Below are 20,508 nucleotides of genomic sequence, written 5' to 3'. Positions count from 1 at the left end.
TTAAATTCAAGAGATGGATCCTCAACAGAACTGTGCTGCATGAAACAAAGAGACCGATAATTCAGATGCAAGCAATTAGTGAACTGGTCTCTGCACAGAACAGTTACAGTAGCACTATTACAAATGAAACCATGAACTCCACCACCACTGTGCTCACACTACCAGCACAGCAACAATTATTATCCCCTGCCTACATCACCAGACAATCCTATTTTCCAGAATTGCGGTGGTGTCACTGTAAATGCTTTTTTAAATTTAGAAATATGGCATATTGACAGCAAACTGAAACATGTCAATAGTGAGAAGGCCATCAGAGTAAACGCTAAAGCTGTATTTGGGAAGCAGTTTGATGGAGAAATCAAAAAGTAGTCATACTGGCATTGGATTGTGAAAATGAGGCAATATCTCATTTAAGCAGACTTACAGCCAAAGCTGCATTTCCTCCTCCCGTTGTACAATCCCATAGGTTTCAGTGCAGCTGGCAGTTATCATCAATAACATAACCGCTGTGTTACCTTTAAAAATCTAGAGGCTAACTTTGCTGTAAAATTATAGGCATTTGCTACACCAGTTACATATGGTTAGACGTGGAGCAGCACATAAAAACAGCCAAGGACTGATCAACCTCTCCTGGTTAACAGTATTTTTATTTTGTTTCGCTTTTTTTAAACCATAAACATAGTATAATACACAAATTACATTCATCATAAAAGAAGGGAAAAATCTCATTACCACCTTACACAATGGTACATGCATGATCAATATGGTATTGTGAAATATAGGACATCTGATTGAGCATCAATGGCAATCTGTTTTGATAAAGAGTGACATCGACTGCTATGTGCTTCTCAGCAACCACTGTGCATTTATATCCATATTCCATGACCCTCCAGGTTTTCTATCTCACACCATTTTGTCAAGTTTTTTTGATACTTCTGCAAACATCCACTGCTTGTATACATTTCTTTTCCAATGATGCTTGACCAGTCCATATCTACAAGCTAATAATCAGCTTTCACTGATGTTTTCCCACTCCACAATCACACAATCTTCCATCTGGCAAAAGCCAATCCCACAATACAGAACAGAAGTTTATTTTTTGGTGGTGCTTGGTCTTCCTAAATCCCCTCAACATAATTGTAATGTTTCTGTCTAATTCCATCTCAAAACATTTGCTAATTCATTCCCACTGCTTGGCTTTTTTAGAGCATTCACGCCATGTGTCGATATTGATTCCATTCAATCCAGGTTTGGAGGTTGGGCGGCCCCAAAATACTCTCCATGGTCACAGGAACATCTTCCTTCTCATGACAATCCTCCTCCCTCCAGTGACAGAAATTGCTCTCAATTACTACCAGTCTCGGTGCTTTTTCAAGCAAGTCCTTAACAACTATTTACCACAATGTTGAGGTAGGAGGGCAGGATGTTCTAACATGATTCTGAGGCCACTAAAGAAAGTGGCAGTATTTCCATTTCATGTTAGGCCCTTAGGCTACAGCAACAACAGGTAGGTCCTGTCAGAGCTTCAGTCTCCCGCCAACTGTCCGATTACTTAAATTCTACTTCATGTACACATCAACATCCTATTTTATTATTCACTCTTAGCATTCCAGATATCATGTCAGACATCCAGGGAATAGAGATAACCAGGATACTACTTATATTCTACAAAGCTGCTTTTCCATCACAACCACTTTCAAAGAATTGGGTAGGGTATAGGAAAATTTTATATAATCTTGAAATGTCCTGGATTCAACCTAGGCTTCTGCTCGGAGTAAGTAATATGCATGTTATTAAATTGGACATGAACCACAGCTTGCATAAGTAACGGAGTAATGATTTAGGATTCTGGTTAGGGGTTTGAAAAACAAATACCTGGTCTGTATTAACTGAAACCACTATCAGCAAACTCTAACAGTCAAAGAGGTTGCTCTTAGTTAGGAGAGGTGGAAACAGAACCATAATCAAAAGTGCCAAGTATCACCTCCCATACCAATAACTTAGAAATCCTGGTGGATTACTTTAACCTGTCTACCTTTTGCAGCAAAACAATTGTCGCATTTAATGTATCAAGATATCTAAAGTCATCCAGATTGTCACACTTACATCTGTGGGGTACTTGCTTTTAGATGTGTCTCAGAAGAGCAGACTTCCTTGGAATCCTGCAAAAGGCCTTTATGATAGCAGTTTTGTTGAAGGGCAAGGTTGGTATTTTGCTCCTATATATCACGGTTGTCTACTTTTCTGAAAATCTTAAAACATTTTATTTATTCACCTGGCAGAGAAGCGAACAACTGACCTATTTTTTCAGAAAGTGGATACCATCTTATGGGGGGTGGGGGGCAAATTAGTCGTGGTTCTCTATAACAAGGGACTGGAAATGTTTCATAATCACTGACTGAATGGTGTTCTTTTCTTATCTACCATATGAAACCTCCTATTAGGAGTTTCAAAGTTCTGCAGCTTTGCGAAACCCTCAGTTTTTCATTTACTTTGAATTAGGTATTGATGTAGTTTGAAGCTAACACCAAGATGCTGAGGAGACCTTTACAGTGGAAGATTTTGCAAGGTTGAGCATTATGAAGATGAAGCATTCCACATGACACTGCAATATACAAACCAGGATGTCATCGGAATATGAATCTGGTTGTGTGCACTGTACAATCAGTGCTGTACAAACTGAGGCAGATTGCATGATTTTTGAAGAATCACCTGATTTGTATTTGTCAAGTGCCAAATCTGGAATGAGAACTCAGCCACTAAAATCTAAACTGTTCACCAACATTTGGGGTCAAGTATAGCCTTTTATTGCTGTTGCCTCTTCTGTAGTAATGACAATTCACAATTGTGAGGAATCATAGGGCTGATGGGAATCCCTAGATCATAATATACATTGGTTTAGCACTCCTGCTCAATTCATAGCTTCCCGCGTAAAGCATTTGTTTGAAGCTACCCTTCAGGTAGATAACTGCTTCTACATTATTTTAGCCATGTTTCCTAAAACATGTTTCCAATAAAAAGGGGTTAAAAAGAATACATACACAAAGCTAATATGACAGAAGCTTACCTGGGATGAAACACTAAATTCCAGCTTCATAACCTCATCTAATACACGAAGTAAACTCTGGAACTCTGGGTCCTGATAGTCAAATCGATTACCAAAACTGATGGCACAGATAACATTTGAAACACTGCTGTTGATATGAAAGTGAGGGTCAAACGGCTGACCTACATGAAATACAAAAATATGGTGGTCAAAATATAGGTAACTCTTCACAATGTCAATAATAAAGAAAAGTATGTTGTTATTTGTTGTGATTTGTTAATTTAATTGGAACTGGGTGACATCTGATGTAATTGTATCATAAGATGTCCCCTGGTGACTTTGTTGTGATGGGGTACAAAGGGGGTTATCATCTCCTGCCTGGCTGAGAAGACCTCTTCTCCTTGTGGTATGAGATGCAATAAAGTACAAGAAAAAACAGACGTCTCCAAGTGATTCTTCCACAACATTATACATGGACGTTCACAATACATTTCATGCACATATCTTCTCAGGAATTTCTGGAATATTTGTGCTAAACCGGTGGTCTTATATGGATTTGAGGGGCAGCCCACCATAGGGAGGACTGCCCCGTGTATTTTGGGTAAGTGGAGCAGTTGGTCAACTGCCCAGGTTATGGGGCGATTTTTGGCCTACACATGTAGGCCAAGGGCTAGACACCCAGGCATTTTGAGGTGACCAGCTACCATTTTATCTAGGTGACATGGTGGCTGGTATCTGTTAGGTTCTGTTTTGGCCCACCCAACCATCTCTTTTAACCCCTTACATGTGGGTTTATTTCTCCCGCTGTGCGGGAGAAATAAACGGCGTTCGCGATCACGACGGCTCCCGGCCGTCGTGTGCACACGCCCACCATAATGCACGACGGCCGGGAGCCGTCGTGCGCACACAAGGGGTTAATTAGGTGTTTGGGGAGAGTGTTTTTCTTACACTCCCAGCCCTTATTTGGCAGACTTTGGAAAAGGTGTGCAAGGGGGGGTTAACTATGTATGGTTGTCACTTTGAAGCAGGTGCAGAGGTCATTGTCGAGAAGTTGCCATGGTTTATCGAAGCTTATTGTTGTTGACAGCGTAAATTCAGGCTGAAAGGCAACAAACAGGTAGTCAAGTTCACACCTGGAAGAGCCAGGAAGTTAAAAGGTCATGCAGGAAGTTTAGTTACTTAGAGGTTAATAGTTGTAGAAAAGAAGAAGGAGGGGAGTTTTAAGGTATCAGTTGCTGTTGATCAGCTCTGGAGCAAGTACACAGTTACAGAATGAAGTTGTTGTGGGGGGGACATTTAGAGATGGGCGTAGCTTACCAAAAGTGAACAACTTTGTATAGGGAGGTATGTAGCTCTGTAAGGCAAAGGCCCAGGTTGTTATTTGTAATGTGCACCTGTTTCCTTAAAGTGACCTTTTTCACACCAACTTGGTGTCAGTGGTGGGTGCTGCTCTCCTTCTTACCTCCCCAATTGGGCTTCATAGCTTGGCCATTTTCAATAGTGGATGTGAGCTAGACGAGCTCCTTAACACGTGTCCCACAATATCTTTTAAAATCCAGACTAGGCACTCTTGCCCCCTGGTCCCAATTGTCCTGAGACGCAGGGAACATAGCCGGAAAGTAGTGGGGTGCAGATGATGAAGAAGAAGCTCAGAAGATAGAGACAAGGACTAGACACAACCAGTCCCAGCATCCCTTTTTGTCGGGACAGGCAGACTGTGAGGTTGGGGTGGGTTGATGAGCCTGAAGCAATCCTCATGGTCCGCTTTAAGGCCCAGAATTGGAGCTGAGACCAGTGCTTCAACTGCCAAGGGAAGAAGCGGCAAGCATTGTCGAAATACTAATGGATTAAGAAGGATTCAGTTTCTGCTTTCCTGCCATATTTTGGAGGGGTGTGACAGCGCCTTTTTAATAAGGTGAGCTTGCGGAAAGTAGAGGTCTGCTCTCCATGTAGCCCTTGTTCAAGCCCTGAATAGTGACATTTGGGGGAAGCGGAATTGTGAGGTGTGGCAAAAGCTCAATAACATACAGGTTCGAGACGTTTCAGTGCTCCCAGTCAAGTAGCTTGCAATATTAGAACTGGCCCATCCATCCTGTGAGCACGATTCCCGCGTAGATTAGAGTGAAGGAGGAAAGAGGTCCTGCCCCTCTATTTCCTAAGAGTCAGCTTGGCCCACCACAAATGATTTGCACTGTTGTTGCACTAGTTTAAGTGTAATACGGAAAGACCATAATATTTTGAGAATCATACAATAATGGCCAAGAGGAAACTCAGATCGCTGAATATCTGATATATGCTCCTCTGCCCAGCAAACTTACCAATATTTTACCAGCCATGGACATTTTTCTTCAAGACCCTGGATGCAGTATGGTAGTGGGTAGGAGAAAGACAAGACATCTGGGCACACAAGCAAACACTGTTTGATGATGCCCCGCTCCCCATTATCAGAGTCCAATAGCCACAAAAGCCTCAAGCTTACTCCAAAATAGAAATTGATCTCGATCTGCTGTACACAAATCACCAAATATTCCACCTCACCAGGGAGACAAACAGAAGAAGCTGGAGGATGCTGGATCACGGAGGAAGAAACTGTCCCACCTCCTGAATTATCCTCTCTATAACTCCTAATTATCCACCTTTGATACTTGCAATAATCTTCTCACCAAAATGCACCCTTTCACCTGACTAATGCTACACTGGAAACAATGTCAGAGGTGTGTACTGATGGGCGCCTGGGGGTAGGGAATAAGTGACTATGGGCCATATGGTGGTATCCCTCTTGAGGGACAACCCGCCCCTTTTCTTTGAATGTTACTTTTCTTCTGTTTTTATTGTTCTTGAGTTTTCTTTGGGTAATAGTTGAGATATGAAAAAACCTAGGTAAGATGCTTCGATTGCAGAGTTGGCATCAATCTTTATTCTGTCCTGTGACAAATGCTTCATGTTCATGAGGTGTAGGGTCAGGGAATGGGTTTTATTTTGCCATTTGAAATGTTGTCCTTGTTCCTTGATAACTTTTGAAAAATTGAGTCCTGCTGCTCAGAAACATATACATCAATATGCACCTAGGTCTTCCCCCTTAATGGCTAGACCCAAATGTAAACCCTGTGAGGATCAGATACAAATTTATAAACATGGAACATAAATGGTCTACTAGATATGCTCAAAAGAACTGCGCTTCTCAACGCAGCCAAAATACTCAGCTCGGACCTACTCTCTCTGTAAAAAACACATCTTATGGCCAACAAGTGTCTGTTCCTTGCACAAATGGGTTTTTCAAAGGTGTTTCATTCAGACATTTACAAGGGCCTCAAAGGGAACAGCCATATTCATTTGCAACAATGTGTCCTTTAATGCCACGCAGGTTTGCTATGATAATCTAGACAGATATATAGCGGTCATGGGCCTTTTAAAATGGAAACCAGCCCTTAATTAACTTATACACACCGCAGCCACTAACATCTGTCTTCTTAGAGATTGTTAACCGATTGTTAAGATTATTAACCGAGGGGTCCAGTGGTTTCGGGGGGTGATTGGCAGTGGGTAGTTGACAGGTCTTGTTACAGATAGGGTAGAGGGACGATCTCTATGAAATATACTTCTTTAATTAAAAAATTCATGGTTTCACTAGGCTTTTCGGATGTATGGTGTACTATTCAGCCACAAGAACACAGTTTTCCATTTATGTGGGCGCCCATAAAACATTTTGCTATCTAGACTACATCTTTCTTACCTGATTCAGAGATACAAAGGGTTGCAGAAGTGCTGATTTTGGCATTTACTAATCGGATTACTCTACTGTGGAGCTAACTATTGACAGATAACGCACATAGAACTTGGCTCCCGATGCCCAGTTACATTTATCAATGGTGTGACAAGGCAAGTAAAACTCTCCATCACTTGTGTCAAAATTTACAACTCTGTGAATAAATTACATATCTTACCAAAGATGGTGGCTCAATAATCAAGGGAAACAAAGAGAAGTGTCAATGATTCGCATATTATGCTAAATTATATTTACAAAATAAAAGGCTGCCCGTGACATGTAAACAATGTTCTGCTCATCTGCTACATAGATTGACAGAAGCAGAGAAAGGACTCTTGGAAGGTGATCTTAGAATTGCAGAGCTGTTGGAGGCTCAGAGCCAGTAGCAGTATGGCTAAAAGCCAAGCCCTAATGGACTACCAGCAGAGTTTTGTAAGATCTACAGCCCCAAAGTCTTAGATTCACTTGGGGACTTGATAAAGGAATCATTACAGATAGGCCAATTACCACTGGTCTTGTGTTTGGATGAGATAGGGATTATTCACAAACGGGATTACACCCAAACCTCTGCTCGTCCTACCACCCAATCTCCCTCTTAAATGTCATAGACAAAATAGCTGAGAAGGCCCTTGCAAACCGACTTTCAAACAAAATATTTTCCTTAATCCGGCTGGACCAGTACGGGTTTATGCCGGAAACTGTGTTAAATTCCTTCCAAGAACATTATAATTTTCACAGTACCCAATTCTTCTGCTTCTTGCGATTACGACATGCGATTAACTCCTACATCTCGGGAGTGGAAGATCTCCCTGTGTTTAGGCTCCTACAAATGAAACTACTGTCAGAAGAGTTAGGGCCCATAGGATTACCCAAGTGTTTTGGTCTCTAGTAACCAACCCTGCCATTTCTTTTCACTCACTGTGTCAGGATTGTGAACAGGATTTGGGCCCTCTTTCTGATAAGAACAGGAGGGAAGCTAGGGTGTTCTCTCAGGAATCAGGCATTTTGTTGAGGTACCAACTGATCCAACTTAACTACTTGAATAGAATATACCTTACACGACACAAACTATGAAAGATTGGTGCAGTGGACTCCCTGATGTACCTCTCATGTTGGGGCCTATTGCACAGATATGGGATGCAGAGTAATCAGCCCCTATCTGGATGAAGTCCTGTCCTTGCTGGGCTGGAATTTACAAGCAGAACCCAAACTAACCATTTTAAATAAAAACACAGATCTAGACACTAACAGATAAACGATGGGTTTATTGTGGTTGGGCATCCTGGTGGCGAAAAGAGACACTGTTCACCAGAAAGAAGGCAGACTCTACTTCAGTGGAGAAATGGAGGAGGGGACATGACCAATGCATGAGCATGGTAAGACCTATATTTACTGCCAGAGTGTGTTCACAAAAATATTTAAAAATTTGGAAAACATGGTCCGTGCATTGAGGCACTGTAATGGATCCAATAGGGCCTGTGAATGCCACAGTGGATGAGGAAAGGTTTGCATATAGAACTCTGAAATAGAGAGCGATATGTAGACTGAATTAATAGGTGCTTTGACTCTCGGGTTTGATTGTGGATTATTACCATAATGATTGTCATGTTGTACGGTGTTGTGCGGTGGCAGGTGGACAAGGCTTATTACCTTTTTTTCTTTTGTCTTACCTTGTATCTTTTCTGTTTGTATAATTGATGCAACTCCATAAAAATGTATTATACAAAACCTTAGACTTATTGGCCGGCATTTTATGAACCGAGGGACGTTGCAAAGCCTTATGTGTGAGACTAGAAGGTTACTGTAAGTCATGTTATCCCAGATCATGTGTAGATCCTGATACTATAGATTATGTACAACGTCTAAGCTGGTGGACATGTCTTTGCCAGATAGAAAAAACTAAAAATACAAAATAGAGTTTACGTTCTTGGAACCCAAGCTGGAAAATCTTTCTTAAGTGGGATTATGCCAGCATACAGTACTGAAATCGGGCTTGAAAGATCATAGGAGGCATCTGTTTTGTGCATAGCATTGTTGCATCATTCAAAATGCATACTTTTGAAATGAAAAATAGAAAAGGATTCTGTTTTCCTAAATAAATACCTGCACAGAACATAGAGGATTTTACTGCAGCCAAAATCGACCAACAACCCACTGTCAGCAGCACTTTCCTGTGTCCAAACTGCAGACTTCGCCCGCGCGGACCTTTCCCGCCATAGACGTAGAAAACCCTGAGCTGATGCCCCAGAGAGATCCTGTTCTGCAGCTGGCCACCGTCGATGAACCCCTCTTCGGATCCAGCCTCCAGCCTGGCCCACCGTCAACGCTGTAGACAAGGGCTTTTCTCCCAAAACGTTTTAAACTTTCACCAAGGACAAACCTGGTCCCTGTATCCGACCCACGCTCCATCATGATCAGCCTTAACTTTTAACTTGACCCTGTCTAGCACAACCAGAAAACCGTACTTGGCACTTTCAGCTTTTTTGGTGCTATTTTTAATTCAAAGTTTAAAAAATCATACTACCAGTTCTAGTTATTGCAATTTGTTGTTTGGGTTTCATTTTATATATTCAAATATTCTCTATGTTTCTAAACTGGTTTGGCATTGTTCTTGTGCTATGTTTCTACTTTATTACTGCTAGTGTTGCAATTTGTTTTTACACATTGCCTCTAAGCTAAGTCTAACTGGTATGTGCCAAGCTATCAGAAGGTTAAGCGCAGGTTCATTCATTGACATTGGTTCACCCTGGCAAAGCCGGTGGGTATTTCTTGAAATGGGCTCTAAACCCCTTCAACAAATAACCCCGTGTACTGCTCAAAACGGTCAATGAGGCAATGAAAAGACTATTTGTTGCACAACTGAATCAATTTGACATCAGGAACGACATATTCCTGTTGTTTTATGTCATTTTCTGTCTACGTGGTATTTCTGTGTATGTGTGAGGAAATTTCTGTGTAGAAAAACCTGGTATTTCCATTTACTCAGGATCCATTCAACACGTGTAGTTGAGTGAACCTGCGGATCCCGCAGTAGAGTTTACCTGCTGGTATCAGTAATTCTGGGTGCAATTTTACCACACCCAATTACCTTCTCACGAGTAACTGGAACGTTAATCCTCTGGCCAAGCTCCGTTTTCTGTAATATCTATGGAGAGGATTGCTGGTAGATGCGCATGGCAAATAGAAATAAAGCGGAATGAAAATTAGGAAAACTAAGTAATGCAACTCAAGATTATACAGTTTAGTAACCCAAGTGTTCCGTTCATGTGTACACTCACCTTTCTGTTCTTCTATTACTTCACTTAGGTATCTGATCTCCTCGTTGATTCGTTGTTCCAGGCTCTTTTTACCCATTCCAAAGTTCCTCAGGGCTGATAAAGCAAATCTCCTCTGTTGTTTCCAGGAATGCCCATTAGAGTTAATCAACCCTGGGGTAGAAACATTGAATTACAGCTTGTATATATATAAATATATATATATATATATATATATGTATAAATATATTTTGTACATGCGAAAATTTAAAAAACAAACTACACACGTGTAAACTAGTCAAATATATTTTATATGTATAGGTATGTCTTATTTGCTTTATGATGTTCTGTGCAAAATATGTTCGATACTCAAGTGATAGAATATGGAAAACTATGTGCATGATCAAAGAAAGCAAGGGACCAGTACAACAAGAAAACTTGGTTTTACACACTTCACTATAAGCCTCCATTAATCATTCTATAGACTATAATTAGCTGGTTTAACTGCTGGTAATGTCAAGGATGTTTCAACCATTTATTGTCTACTGGTTATCATCAGGACAGACATTTTAGGCAAAACCACCATCTAATAAATGGAAATGGGAGTCTCTATCACAATCATAAGTGAGAGCAATTGTATCTGCTACAGGCACACAAAGCTGGGGATTGTTAATGAAAAGCAAAATGGTAATGTTCCCCATACATGGCAGTTAATGACATAAGAAAAGAACACCAGACTGTCCGCTCTAAAAAGGGCAGATAGTTGTGCCCGACTCCTAATTGAGAGGGTTGACCAATGGTTTGTTGGAAAAGGCACTTTGTCATCTTTGTGACGGACTATCCTGTCCGCCAAACTCTAAATCAGATCCTCTGTTCTGTTATCAGTAAATGTTCTCTTGGGCAGGACCAGGAACTTTTATCCAATATCCTGGAGTAACCACTTGCCACGAGTTTCTTACTTGGGATGTACGTACATCTCACTATAAGAGTCACTCCTCCACTTTCAGTTTCTCCATATGCAGAGTAACTGACTGTATGGTAGGTCATCTCTCGGGCTTTTGGATAACATTTTTCCTAAAGTGCCTGTTGTACGTAGCCAATAACTAGTTCTGTAAAGCCTGGGAATCATCAATATCCAGAAATATGACAGAGTCAAAATGGCTCCTGAATGCTCATAAACAATAAATGAAACATAGACCAGGAGCTGTGATAAGGATCAACAGTGCCCTACAAATGATTAGGAATGCATGAGCTGTTATTCTACATAATAAGCCGAGAAATCCTACCTCCACAACAAATCTGTCAATTGCGCTTAGTTCCTCAGTTGCCAGGCTGTAACCAATGAGGATTACTATTACGAAGGACCAACATGGGCTACTTAAAATCGGTGACAGACTGCCGTAGTGCACAGCAGGATGTTTCACTTTGTGTAATCATATGTGGATATAATTTGGTGTTATATCAATCTAAACTAAGACTAGAAGGAGGAGTCCCAAGGATCATGCCACTTATTTAATTGATGTAAGTGATTTAAAATGTTCAGGTTGCACTTGAAGGCAGAGTGACAGTCACTGTCTGGTCTGGGTTAAAGTTAGGTGAAAGTTAAAGCATAATATATATATATATTTTTTTCGGACTGAGTTAAAATTACACCTGTTACTGTGCTTTGCCCCGCCAGGGTCTGAGAGCCTTTAAAAGTGAGGCAAAAGTAAGAATTAAAACTTCGAGCCCAAGTGACCTGCCCGTCTTTTTCACAATTGCAGATGTTGATGCTTGGAAACCACGTGAACTCTGGCGTCTCAACAGGGGCGGCTGGTGACATTTGAAAGTGGCGAGGCGTAAAATGCTTGCAAAGGAAGCAAACGAACGTGTGAGCAGTCGGGAGTGGGGGGGGGGGGGGTCAGGCGCGGGGTGGTCGCATGGGAGAATAGTGTTTGGGCTGAAGGGACGTGGCTTGCAGTAAACAGCAATAGTGAGCAATAGTGAGCATTGGAATATATTTCGTGACAGGTAAACGCCGTTTAGCAATCAGGGTTTGCGAACACCAGGTCAACAAACACGTACGAACTATATATTTCGAAATACCAATGCTATATAGAGTATCTATGTCAAGGGAGAGCTGAATGGAATATAACCCTTAACACAACTCCAAAGAGCATTGCCCGTAACACACAGGATCCTCTACACAGAATATCTACATCAAAGGAGAGCTGAACGGCCCCGGGATATAACCCCTAACACAAAGGAAACACAAATACGAAGAATCATAACACAAAGAAACCACAAAACACAGGATCCTAACGTCCATGTCTAACACTAAAGACACATTTTATAAACACTACAAACAAGCCTTATACATTTAAAAATAAGAGGAAAACTTACCTGACCGCCTCTGCTCCTGGTCCGCGTTGGCGCCTCTTCCCTCTTCGAACTGGAACAGCACGTCAGCACTGCGTGGCAAACCCTCAGCCAATCCTGGCGCTGCTGCAGCGCCAGGATTGGCTGAGGGCACAGCCTACTCCTCGCCCGCCGCCTGCCCATTAAGAGACCGAGGGGCTCCTATTGGGCATGCGCAAGGCAGTAAAAACACAAGTACGCATGACTGGGCACGGGCTAAAAATTACTCTCCATGCCCGCTCATGCGCACTTGTGCTGACTTTCCCTGGCTTGTCTGACAATGCATGTCAGTCAACTTGACGCCAGACCGCCCACGGTCCGACGTCATGCTGACTGACATGCATTGTCAGTTCTCCCCACCCTCGGCGTCACTGAACTTAGTAAACTAAGTTCAGAGACACAGAGGGAGCTGCGGGCGCGGGCGGGTTCGTAAGTGCGTGGGGGCAACGCCCCCACGCCCTAATGGACGCACCGCGCCTGCGTCTCAAGAACTGAGTGAATACAGGACCACTGTTTTGAGGTAACCACAGATCCTGCTACAGGACTCAAACAGAAGTTCACATGCCCGGCATGACATCAATGGCTGTAACTATGGGTGGAGAAGAGATTTGAGCGGTTGGTGTTAATCCAACCAAAATGTGTTTGTCGCCATCAGGTTGGAGGACTGGATGCAGAGAAAATGCCAGGTTGAGGTAAACCTCTGCTCTCCAGTGATTTCCTTTTGTCATATAAAAGCAAAAAAAACTGATAACAGGGGAACCCAGAGCAGAGAACGTAAAAAAGATTAAAGATCATTTCTGCGTCTGCATGCTTGCTGATTGAGTATGCAAACTGAACTCTAATGTGGGGACAGTTTGAAATAATATTTTACAATCACGAACACTTGCAAATAATGGCACTGGAATGCGACATAAAGATAACAATTTTTCTGCTCCATTGATGAACACAATAGTGACAACATCCCAAATGGACAATCAAAACTATGGCATGTCCACAAATCAACAATTGAACTAATTAGAAAAACTATCGACACAAGACCTCAATAAATGGTAGGAGCCGACCTCTTTACAAAATTATGTAGGTCCGGGATGTGTTTCCCAGTGTTTAAACATCTTCATAATACCCTCCTCTGAAAATCATGACCTAAAGATGTTGCTAAATGTCCATGAATGCAGCAATCTGCTTTTAGTAAATTTTAGAAATTCTTATTAAGTACATGTAGAGTGACAGAAATTGCATCCTTAAAGAAACTGAAAATACTGAGAACTGGTTACATCAACAAGAAGTCCTGAAAGACATAGACCATTTCAAACAGGAAATGACTAATAACCTAGAGACATTGGAAGAGAAAATTAAGTTAAAAACCAGAAGAAGTTTTTTGAGATATGAAACAGAAAAAATTCTGACATTCCAAGTGTGTTGATTGACTTTGGAAGCAGGACAAACAGATGACAAAAGCTAATACTACATTACATCATCAAAAGAATCAGACACTGTAAATGACATTAAAACCTCTGAAACAATGGACTCCAGTGCATCAGAAGGGGACACAGAGGCTCGGAGATTTGGTAACCCAGTTATTGCCCTACCGTGGTGTCATGCTTTTCATTGCATTGGGCCTTAATCATCTCCATCAGTCTGAAAGCGTGCACTCGTTCAGGAAGCTAACATTGCTTTAGGATCAATAAATCAAGGTTTGTGTACTACATCCTCTGTGTCATCAAAATGTTTATTTTGAGTAGGCTGTAGTGAATTCTGTGCTTAGCATAGAGATGCAAAGTTTGCTGTACACTTTCAGAGCAGTCCCTTAAACAGTGGTTTTGTCTGCCAGACCTTCGCTTTGAACCCACAGTGCTCGAGATGTAATGCAGTCCTGTGTAATTTGGCCAAAAGTTGAAAAAGTCTTTTGCCATAGTTTGGGATAGAGTTATGCAACATAGAGTGCGATTTTAGGGTTAAAAAGCTCATTCTGTGGTTAATAGTCAAGGGCTCACATTACTGCAGAGGTGTTGTCCTGGAATCAATAGCTCGTATATCCTGGCCGGGATCCAGCGTTCGCAACCTACTATGCCGCCCTCTATGTCGCGTAGCTTCCGCGGTGGTCGCTCTCCGACTTGCTCCTCCACGAGCGATTTTCCCTTCCACGCCTTAGTGAGACTGAGGCTGAGGTGCTGGACCTCCCGATTGCTCCTGAGGAGATCAATGAAGCGAACTCCCACATGGTGTCTGGTAAGACACTGGGTCTGGACGGCTTTCCTCAAGAGTTCCACGCGAACTACCTCGACACGCTGGTGCCCCACCTGCTGCATTTGTAGGATGAGGTGGTTGATAAGGGCTCATTTCGCTCTGAGACTGACATGGCCACCATTGTGGTGATCCTTAAGTCTCAGCTGCCCTCGAAGCACTGCGCCCATTACAGGCACATCTCTCTCAATAATTCGGAGCTCAAGATCTTTGCTACTATCCTGGCCAACCGCGTGCGGCCACATTTGGCCAAGTTGGTTCATCCTGACCAGTGCAGCTTTATGCCCGCTCGGAGTACCCATCACTGCCTCCGGCGCCTTCACCTCGCCCTAGCAAATCGCCAGTGCCTGACCCCGTACCTCTCCCTCATTCTTATAGACTTTGAAAAAGCATTTGATTCAGTGGACTGGCAATATTTGGAGGCGGTCTCGGCAGAAATGGGCTTCGGAGAGCATTTCCGTCAGCTTGTGAAGCCTCTATACTGCTGGCCGAGGGCCCGAGTGCTGGCAATGGTGCCTTGTCCCCGCCCTTCCCTATCCACAGGGGCACCAGGCAGGGGTGCCCCCTGTTGGCCCTCCTCTTCGCCCTGCAATGCAACCCTTGGCGTGCCTGGTGCGCTCTGATGATCTCATCCAGGAATGGAGATGGCCTGGATTTGTCAAGGACAAAATTGCCCTCTATGCTGATGACGTTCTCCTGTACCTGGCTGAACCCGCGTGGTCGGGAACCCAATGCCTCCGAGCGCTGACTCTTTTCGAGCAAATCTCCGGCCTCCGGGAAAACTCTGCCAAATCCGTCCTGGTCCCCCTTCATCTTTCCCGCAAGTGCTTTAACTGGCAGTCCATGATACCCCTCCGGCGGCAGTCCTTTAAGTATCTCGAGATCTGGGTAGCCCTCCTCCCTGACCTAACCTGGGAGCTGAATGTCACCCCGTGGTGAAGAAGGCCCGGGCTGATCTCACCCGGTGGCAATCGTTGCCCCTGAACCCTATGGGTAAAATAGCTTTATTCAAGATGATGATATTGCCCAGGTTCCTCTATATGCTCCAGAATACGCCCCTTTTCTTCTCCCGTGCATGGTTCAGAGAAATGGATATCCTAGCTGTCAAATTTTTCTGGGGGGGGGGGGTCAATGACCACGTCTGGCTCTCGCACAATGTTGAATCCCACCCTATGATGGCGGCCTGGGGATGACAAACCTATATCTTTATTATCTGGCGACCCGTCATCTCGTAGTGCACGACTGGTTTAACGGGGGATAGTCGGATCCGGCCTACTGTGAGCCTGCCCGGTATTCAGGGGATGCTATACGGTAACACCATCCCCGGAGCGCTTCCAGAGCTCACGTGTGGGGTCCTCCTGGCGGGCCTCCCTACGCCACACTCATTGGTCTGGGAAACTGACTCAATGCATTCCGCTCTGGCAGGGTACCCAGCTCCAAGAAGTGGCGGGATTATCTGGCTTCAGGACATGAGACTTAATTGGGATCTCATAGTTGGGGGATTTCAGGACCTACAACATACTTTCTCTTTGCATCCCTCGCAGTTCTATCGCTACCTCCAGCTGCGACATGCCACCCAATCACTTGTCCCAGAGGGCACGGCTTTGCCGGACTATAGTCCACATGAGGCCCAGGCTTTGACTGGCCACTTGGGGAAAGGGGGATCTCCCTTATCTACCGCTCTCCCACCAACCAAACTCCCAACACACTCTCACAGCTCAGAGTCCGGTGGGAGGGCTGGGTTGACTCATTAGATGACTCCAACTGGGGCGACGCCCTAATGGCCCATAAGTTAATCACCGTCTCAGCACGGCTCCGATTGGTACAGCTCTAGTATTTACATGCTGCCTTCGTCCTGAGGCATCATGCCCACGTTATTCACATCCTCAAGCAGACTTCTTCCACATGGTATGGTTATGCTCACCCATCACACATTTTTGGGAATCAGTGTTGGGGAACTCAATGAGGTCCTGGGATGGGAGGTGCCCTTTAACCCTATCAACATATACTAGGCATTACAGAAGGACTGGACGGCTCTCGCGCAGATAAGCTCTTCCTAAACACGGCTCTAGTGGTGGCAAAGAGAGACATTGAACGATGCTGGCTGAACCCAGCGGCCCCTGCCCTGTCATGGTGACGCAGAGGAGTGGACTGGTGTGCCACGCATGAGCGCTCTGTATATGAGGCCAACGCTTGTCCTAAGAAATACTGCAAGGTGTGGGGTAAATGGGTGGGGGTGATAGACGACTAATACTCTGTTTTGGCCATTGTGGAATGCGGTGGGTGCCCGGCTCATCCCCTTCCCTCACTAGATATTGGTGCATTGTGTTGTGGAGTACAATGGTTTCAGGTGCTCCGCTTCTTGAACCGACTGTGTAGACTTGTTTGTGTTGTATGCTATCTTTGGAAAATCAATATAATTGGTTATCAAAAAAATAATGAACTCCAGTCTCTGAGGATTAAACAAACATCAGTTAACTTTTTGTTTCTCAGTTAGTTTTCACTTTCTCCTCTTGACTTCTTTTCTGCCTGGTTTCCATGTATTTTGCTCTCATTTCCCCTTTCCTGTATATTCACTTCTTTCCATTTCGCACTTCCTCTGTCGCCTTCTCTCTGCTTCCTCCTTCTCTCCTTTGTTTATCTCTTTCAACTCTTCCTCTCGCCATTTCCCCTCTCTTCTTTTCTTTTCCTCTTTGCTGCTCTTTTTTCTCTCTGCCTCTAGTCTTCTCTCATTCTCTCTCTGACTATCACCCAGGCACTCCTCATTCTGACAGGTACTATCTGTTCCCGCTCTCAGTTTCACTCATCCTCTCTCTCTCTAGAGCGTGTGTGTGCACGCACACACACACAATTTCTTGTTCTTTCTCTGTCACCCTTTGTCCTTCCTGTGGGTATCATTATCATTTTTCTGTTCTATTGCTCTCCTCTCATGCTGACTCAGTCTGCCTTTCTCACATGTTTATTTCTTCCCGCTATACACATCCTCTTACATGTGTGTTTCATTATCTATCTCTGGCCTCAGTGCTTCTATATATATTATATTATGCTGATTTTCAACTTTGTCCACACTGTTTCTAATATGTCCCATTGCCATAAGTGCATTCTGCCCTCGAAATCTGCCATCTATTGATTCTCCCCTAGTGTTCATCGGCTGCTCGTGTTGTAATTCAGGTACTATTACCCAATCTCCACCTTCCCGTTGTTTATATCCCCTCCAATAACAAAACAAGCATTGGCATAGTCAATAGGTCTCGCCTTTTGGATCTTATAAGTGTTTAGTCATGCAGCACATTATCCTGAGTTCTGTGCCTCCAGGGATTGAAGAGCTATACAATTACTACATGGCCCCCCTCGCCTCCATCCTCAGACAACACGGCCTCAGCATAGTATGCTACGCCGACGACACCCAGCTCATCCTCTCCTTCATCAACGAACCCTCCACCACCAGACTACTTCCAGGAAGGAATGCAGGATGTCACAGCCGGGATGAGCAACAGCTGCCGGAAGCTCAACTCAGAGAAAACAGAAGTCCACATACTCGGAACCACCCCGTCAGCATGGAACACCACCTGGTGGCCCACCGTACTCGGCAGCCCTCCAACCCCCACAGACCACACTACAAACCTTGGCATCGTACTCGACTCCTTCCTCTCCATGAACAAGCAATTTAACATGGTCACATCCAGCTGCTTCAACACCCACTGCATCTTCCGAAAGACATTCAAATGGATCCCCCCTGAGTCAAGAAAGAGTAATTCACGCTGTCATGACCAGCAGATTGGACTACGGAAATGCCCTCTACGTCGGCATCAACAAGTTCCTACTCCGCAAGCTCCAGACTTACAGAATACCGCAGCCAGACTTGTGCTCTGCATCCCCCAACACGAGCACTTCAGCCAACACCTACGGAACCTCCACTGGCTCCTCGTCGAGAAGAGAAACACTTTCAAGATACCCACCCACACCTACAAATGCCTCCACAACACAGGACCCCAATACCTCAACGAGAAAATCACCTTCCACGTACCCAAAAGAAACCTCTGCTCTACCAACCTCGCCCTTGCCAAAACCCCGCGCATCCTCAGAGCCAGAACAGTGGGGAGAGCTTTCTCCTACATTGCGGCAAAGACCTGGAACCAGCTCCCTATCGACATAAGGCGTGCCCCCTCCCTGGAAACTTTTAGGAAGACCCTGAAGAGCTGGTTCAGAGCTGCGGTCCCCACCCCAGCGCCTTGAGACCCTCACGGGTGAGTAGTGCGCTTAAAACCCCCTGATTGATTGATTGATTGATTGAGTTTTCTGACTAAAAAGCAACATTGACTGATGTATCACACAGGACAATGGCTAGGAGCATTTTGTGTGTTTGATTTTGCAATGCAGTGATGGGTCCAGCTGTAAAGCATAATAAACTGAGAGAAATCATGTGTAGCACCAAGTATGCGTCCATACGCACAAATGTGGTTCATAAACTGATGCTTTAAAAAATGTTCTCTTACGGACAAGCGACTCAAAGCAGCCTCAAATCACGCAGGTACAAATGAGGCAAACTAAAAGCATTGTAATAGATTCTGCTTTTACAGTACGTGAGGATGCCTAAACAAATAGATTACACAATGCAGGAGATATGCGGCCCAACTGAATCGCAATGAGGGTATCATGTAAAAATATCAGTAACGCGTGTAATATAAGGCACCTCATGCCCGGTTTCACAAGATAATTTATTCAAGGGATTTTGAGGAGCCCGATAGTGACTACACGTTACCTCTCTACTCGGTGGTCAGCAGCCGCCATGTGAATCCCCAGCTATGGAAGACTATGACAGAGTGAAACTTTCATCTCCCTCGCAGAGAGAGGGGTGGTGTGAAACTCGAGTCAAACACAGAAGCAGTCACCAAACGCCCCAAAACTATGCTTTGTATATTAGAGGCGTTTTTGCAAATATTGATGTTAGAGGATTGTAAACCTGCGTTCAGGTCCTGTGAATGGGATAGCCCACTCAAAACTGTTTTGCCAAAGCAACTTCTTTTTACAAGCAACTTTACTGAGGAATGTATTGCAGTAGACAAGAAACAGACGGGGCATAGGGTTGAAACAAAAAGCAGCACCTACGGATAAGGGAAATGGACTGAAAGACAATGCCTTTCAGCTGTCACGAAGAACCCCCAAAAAAAGGGAAGTTTCAACAAACACAAGCAGGAAAAAAGCAAAATAATAGAACCCAAAAATAACACACAAGCACCAAAGCCTACAGATAACAGTAATTAGGTGATGCTCTGTCTGCCTAATCTCAACCTAAAAAAGTGACTACTAAAATGGATGAAAAGTCCATCTCTCACGGTGCAGGAGTGGTTTAAAGACATCAGAATCCTACGCTGAACTTCAAATGTCAAAGGCATCGCCAAAGGACATATGGCCGGCTTTGAGACAGCATCAGGACACTGCCCTAGCATAGCTATGACGTGACTGGATAAAGTATTGACATTTGGGTGCCGATTCCAATCCTGGAAAAACCGGGTACGAATGGTCGGGCGGAGCGTTTTTCCCGTCCGAATGGTACCCGGGAAAAACACCTTACAAAGTCGAAAGTACCATTCGCACAGAAACACCATCACCGCCCGGGTCGGAAAAAACACAGACCGGCAAAAATTGTACATACGAATCACTGTCGGGACGGCGCACATGCGACGTCCGGACGGAGTCAGGCAGCTTTTCACGGACCAGCAAGTACGAATCGTGCCGACGTCACTCCGCACGCTGCAGTTTTTACGGGAGCCAAAAACTGCCGGGAAAGTGAGGACGCC

General features: G+C 44.0%; 1 protein-coding gene across 1 annotated transcript in view; it reads right to left on the bottom strand.

Annotated features, from left to right (window-relative positions):
- Window positions 1-20,508, bottom strand: part of LOC146834876 (cytochrome P450 2J2-like) — a 419,165-nt gene that overhangs the window by 233,740 nt on the left and 164,917 nt on the right. The window contains exons 4-5 of the mRNA XM_085602475.1: window positions 10,091-10,240; window positions 3,068-3,228 (exon numbers count right to left, since the gene is read on the bottom strand). Coding sequence (XP_085458601.1) covers window positions 3,068-3,228; window positions 10,091-10,166 — 237 coding nt within the window. The 5' untranslated portion in view covers window positions 10,167-10,240. The remainder of the gene's footprint in view (window positions 1-3,067; window positions 3,229-10,090; window positions 10,241-20,508) is intronic.

This window comes from Triturus cristatus, chromosome 4_2 (genome assembly GCF_964204655.1).
Source record: "Triturus cristatus chromosome 4_2, aTriCri1.1, whole genome shotgun sequence".
Classification (NCBI taxonomy): Eukaryota; Metazoa; Chordata; class Amphibia; order Caudata; family Salamandridae; genus Triturus; species Triturus cristatus.
This window is presented reverse-complemented; position numbering and strand designations above follow the sequence as displayed.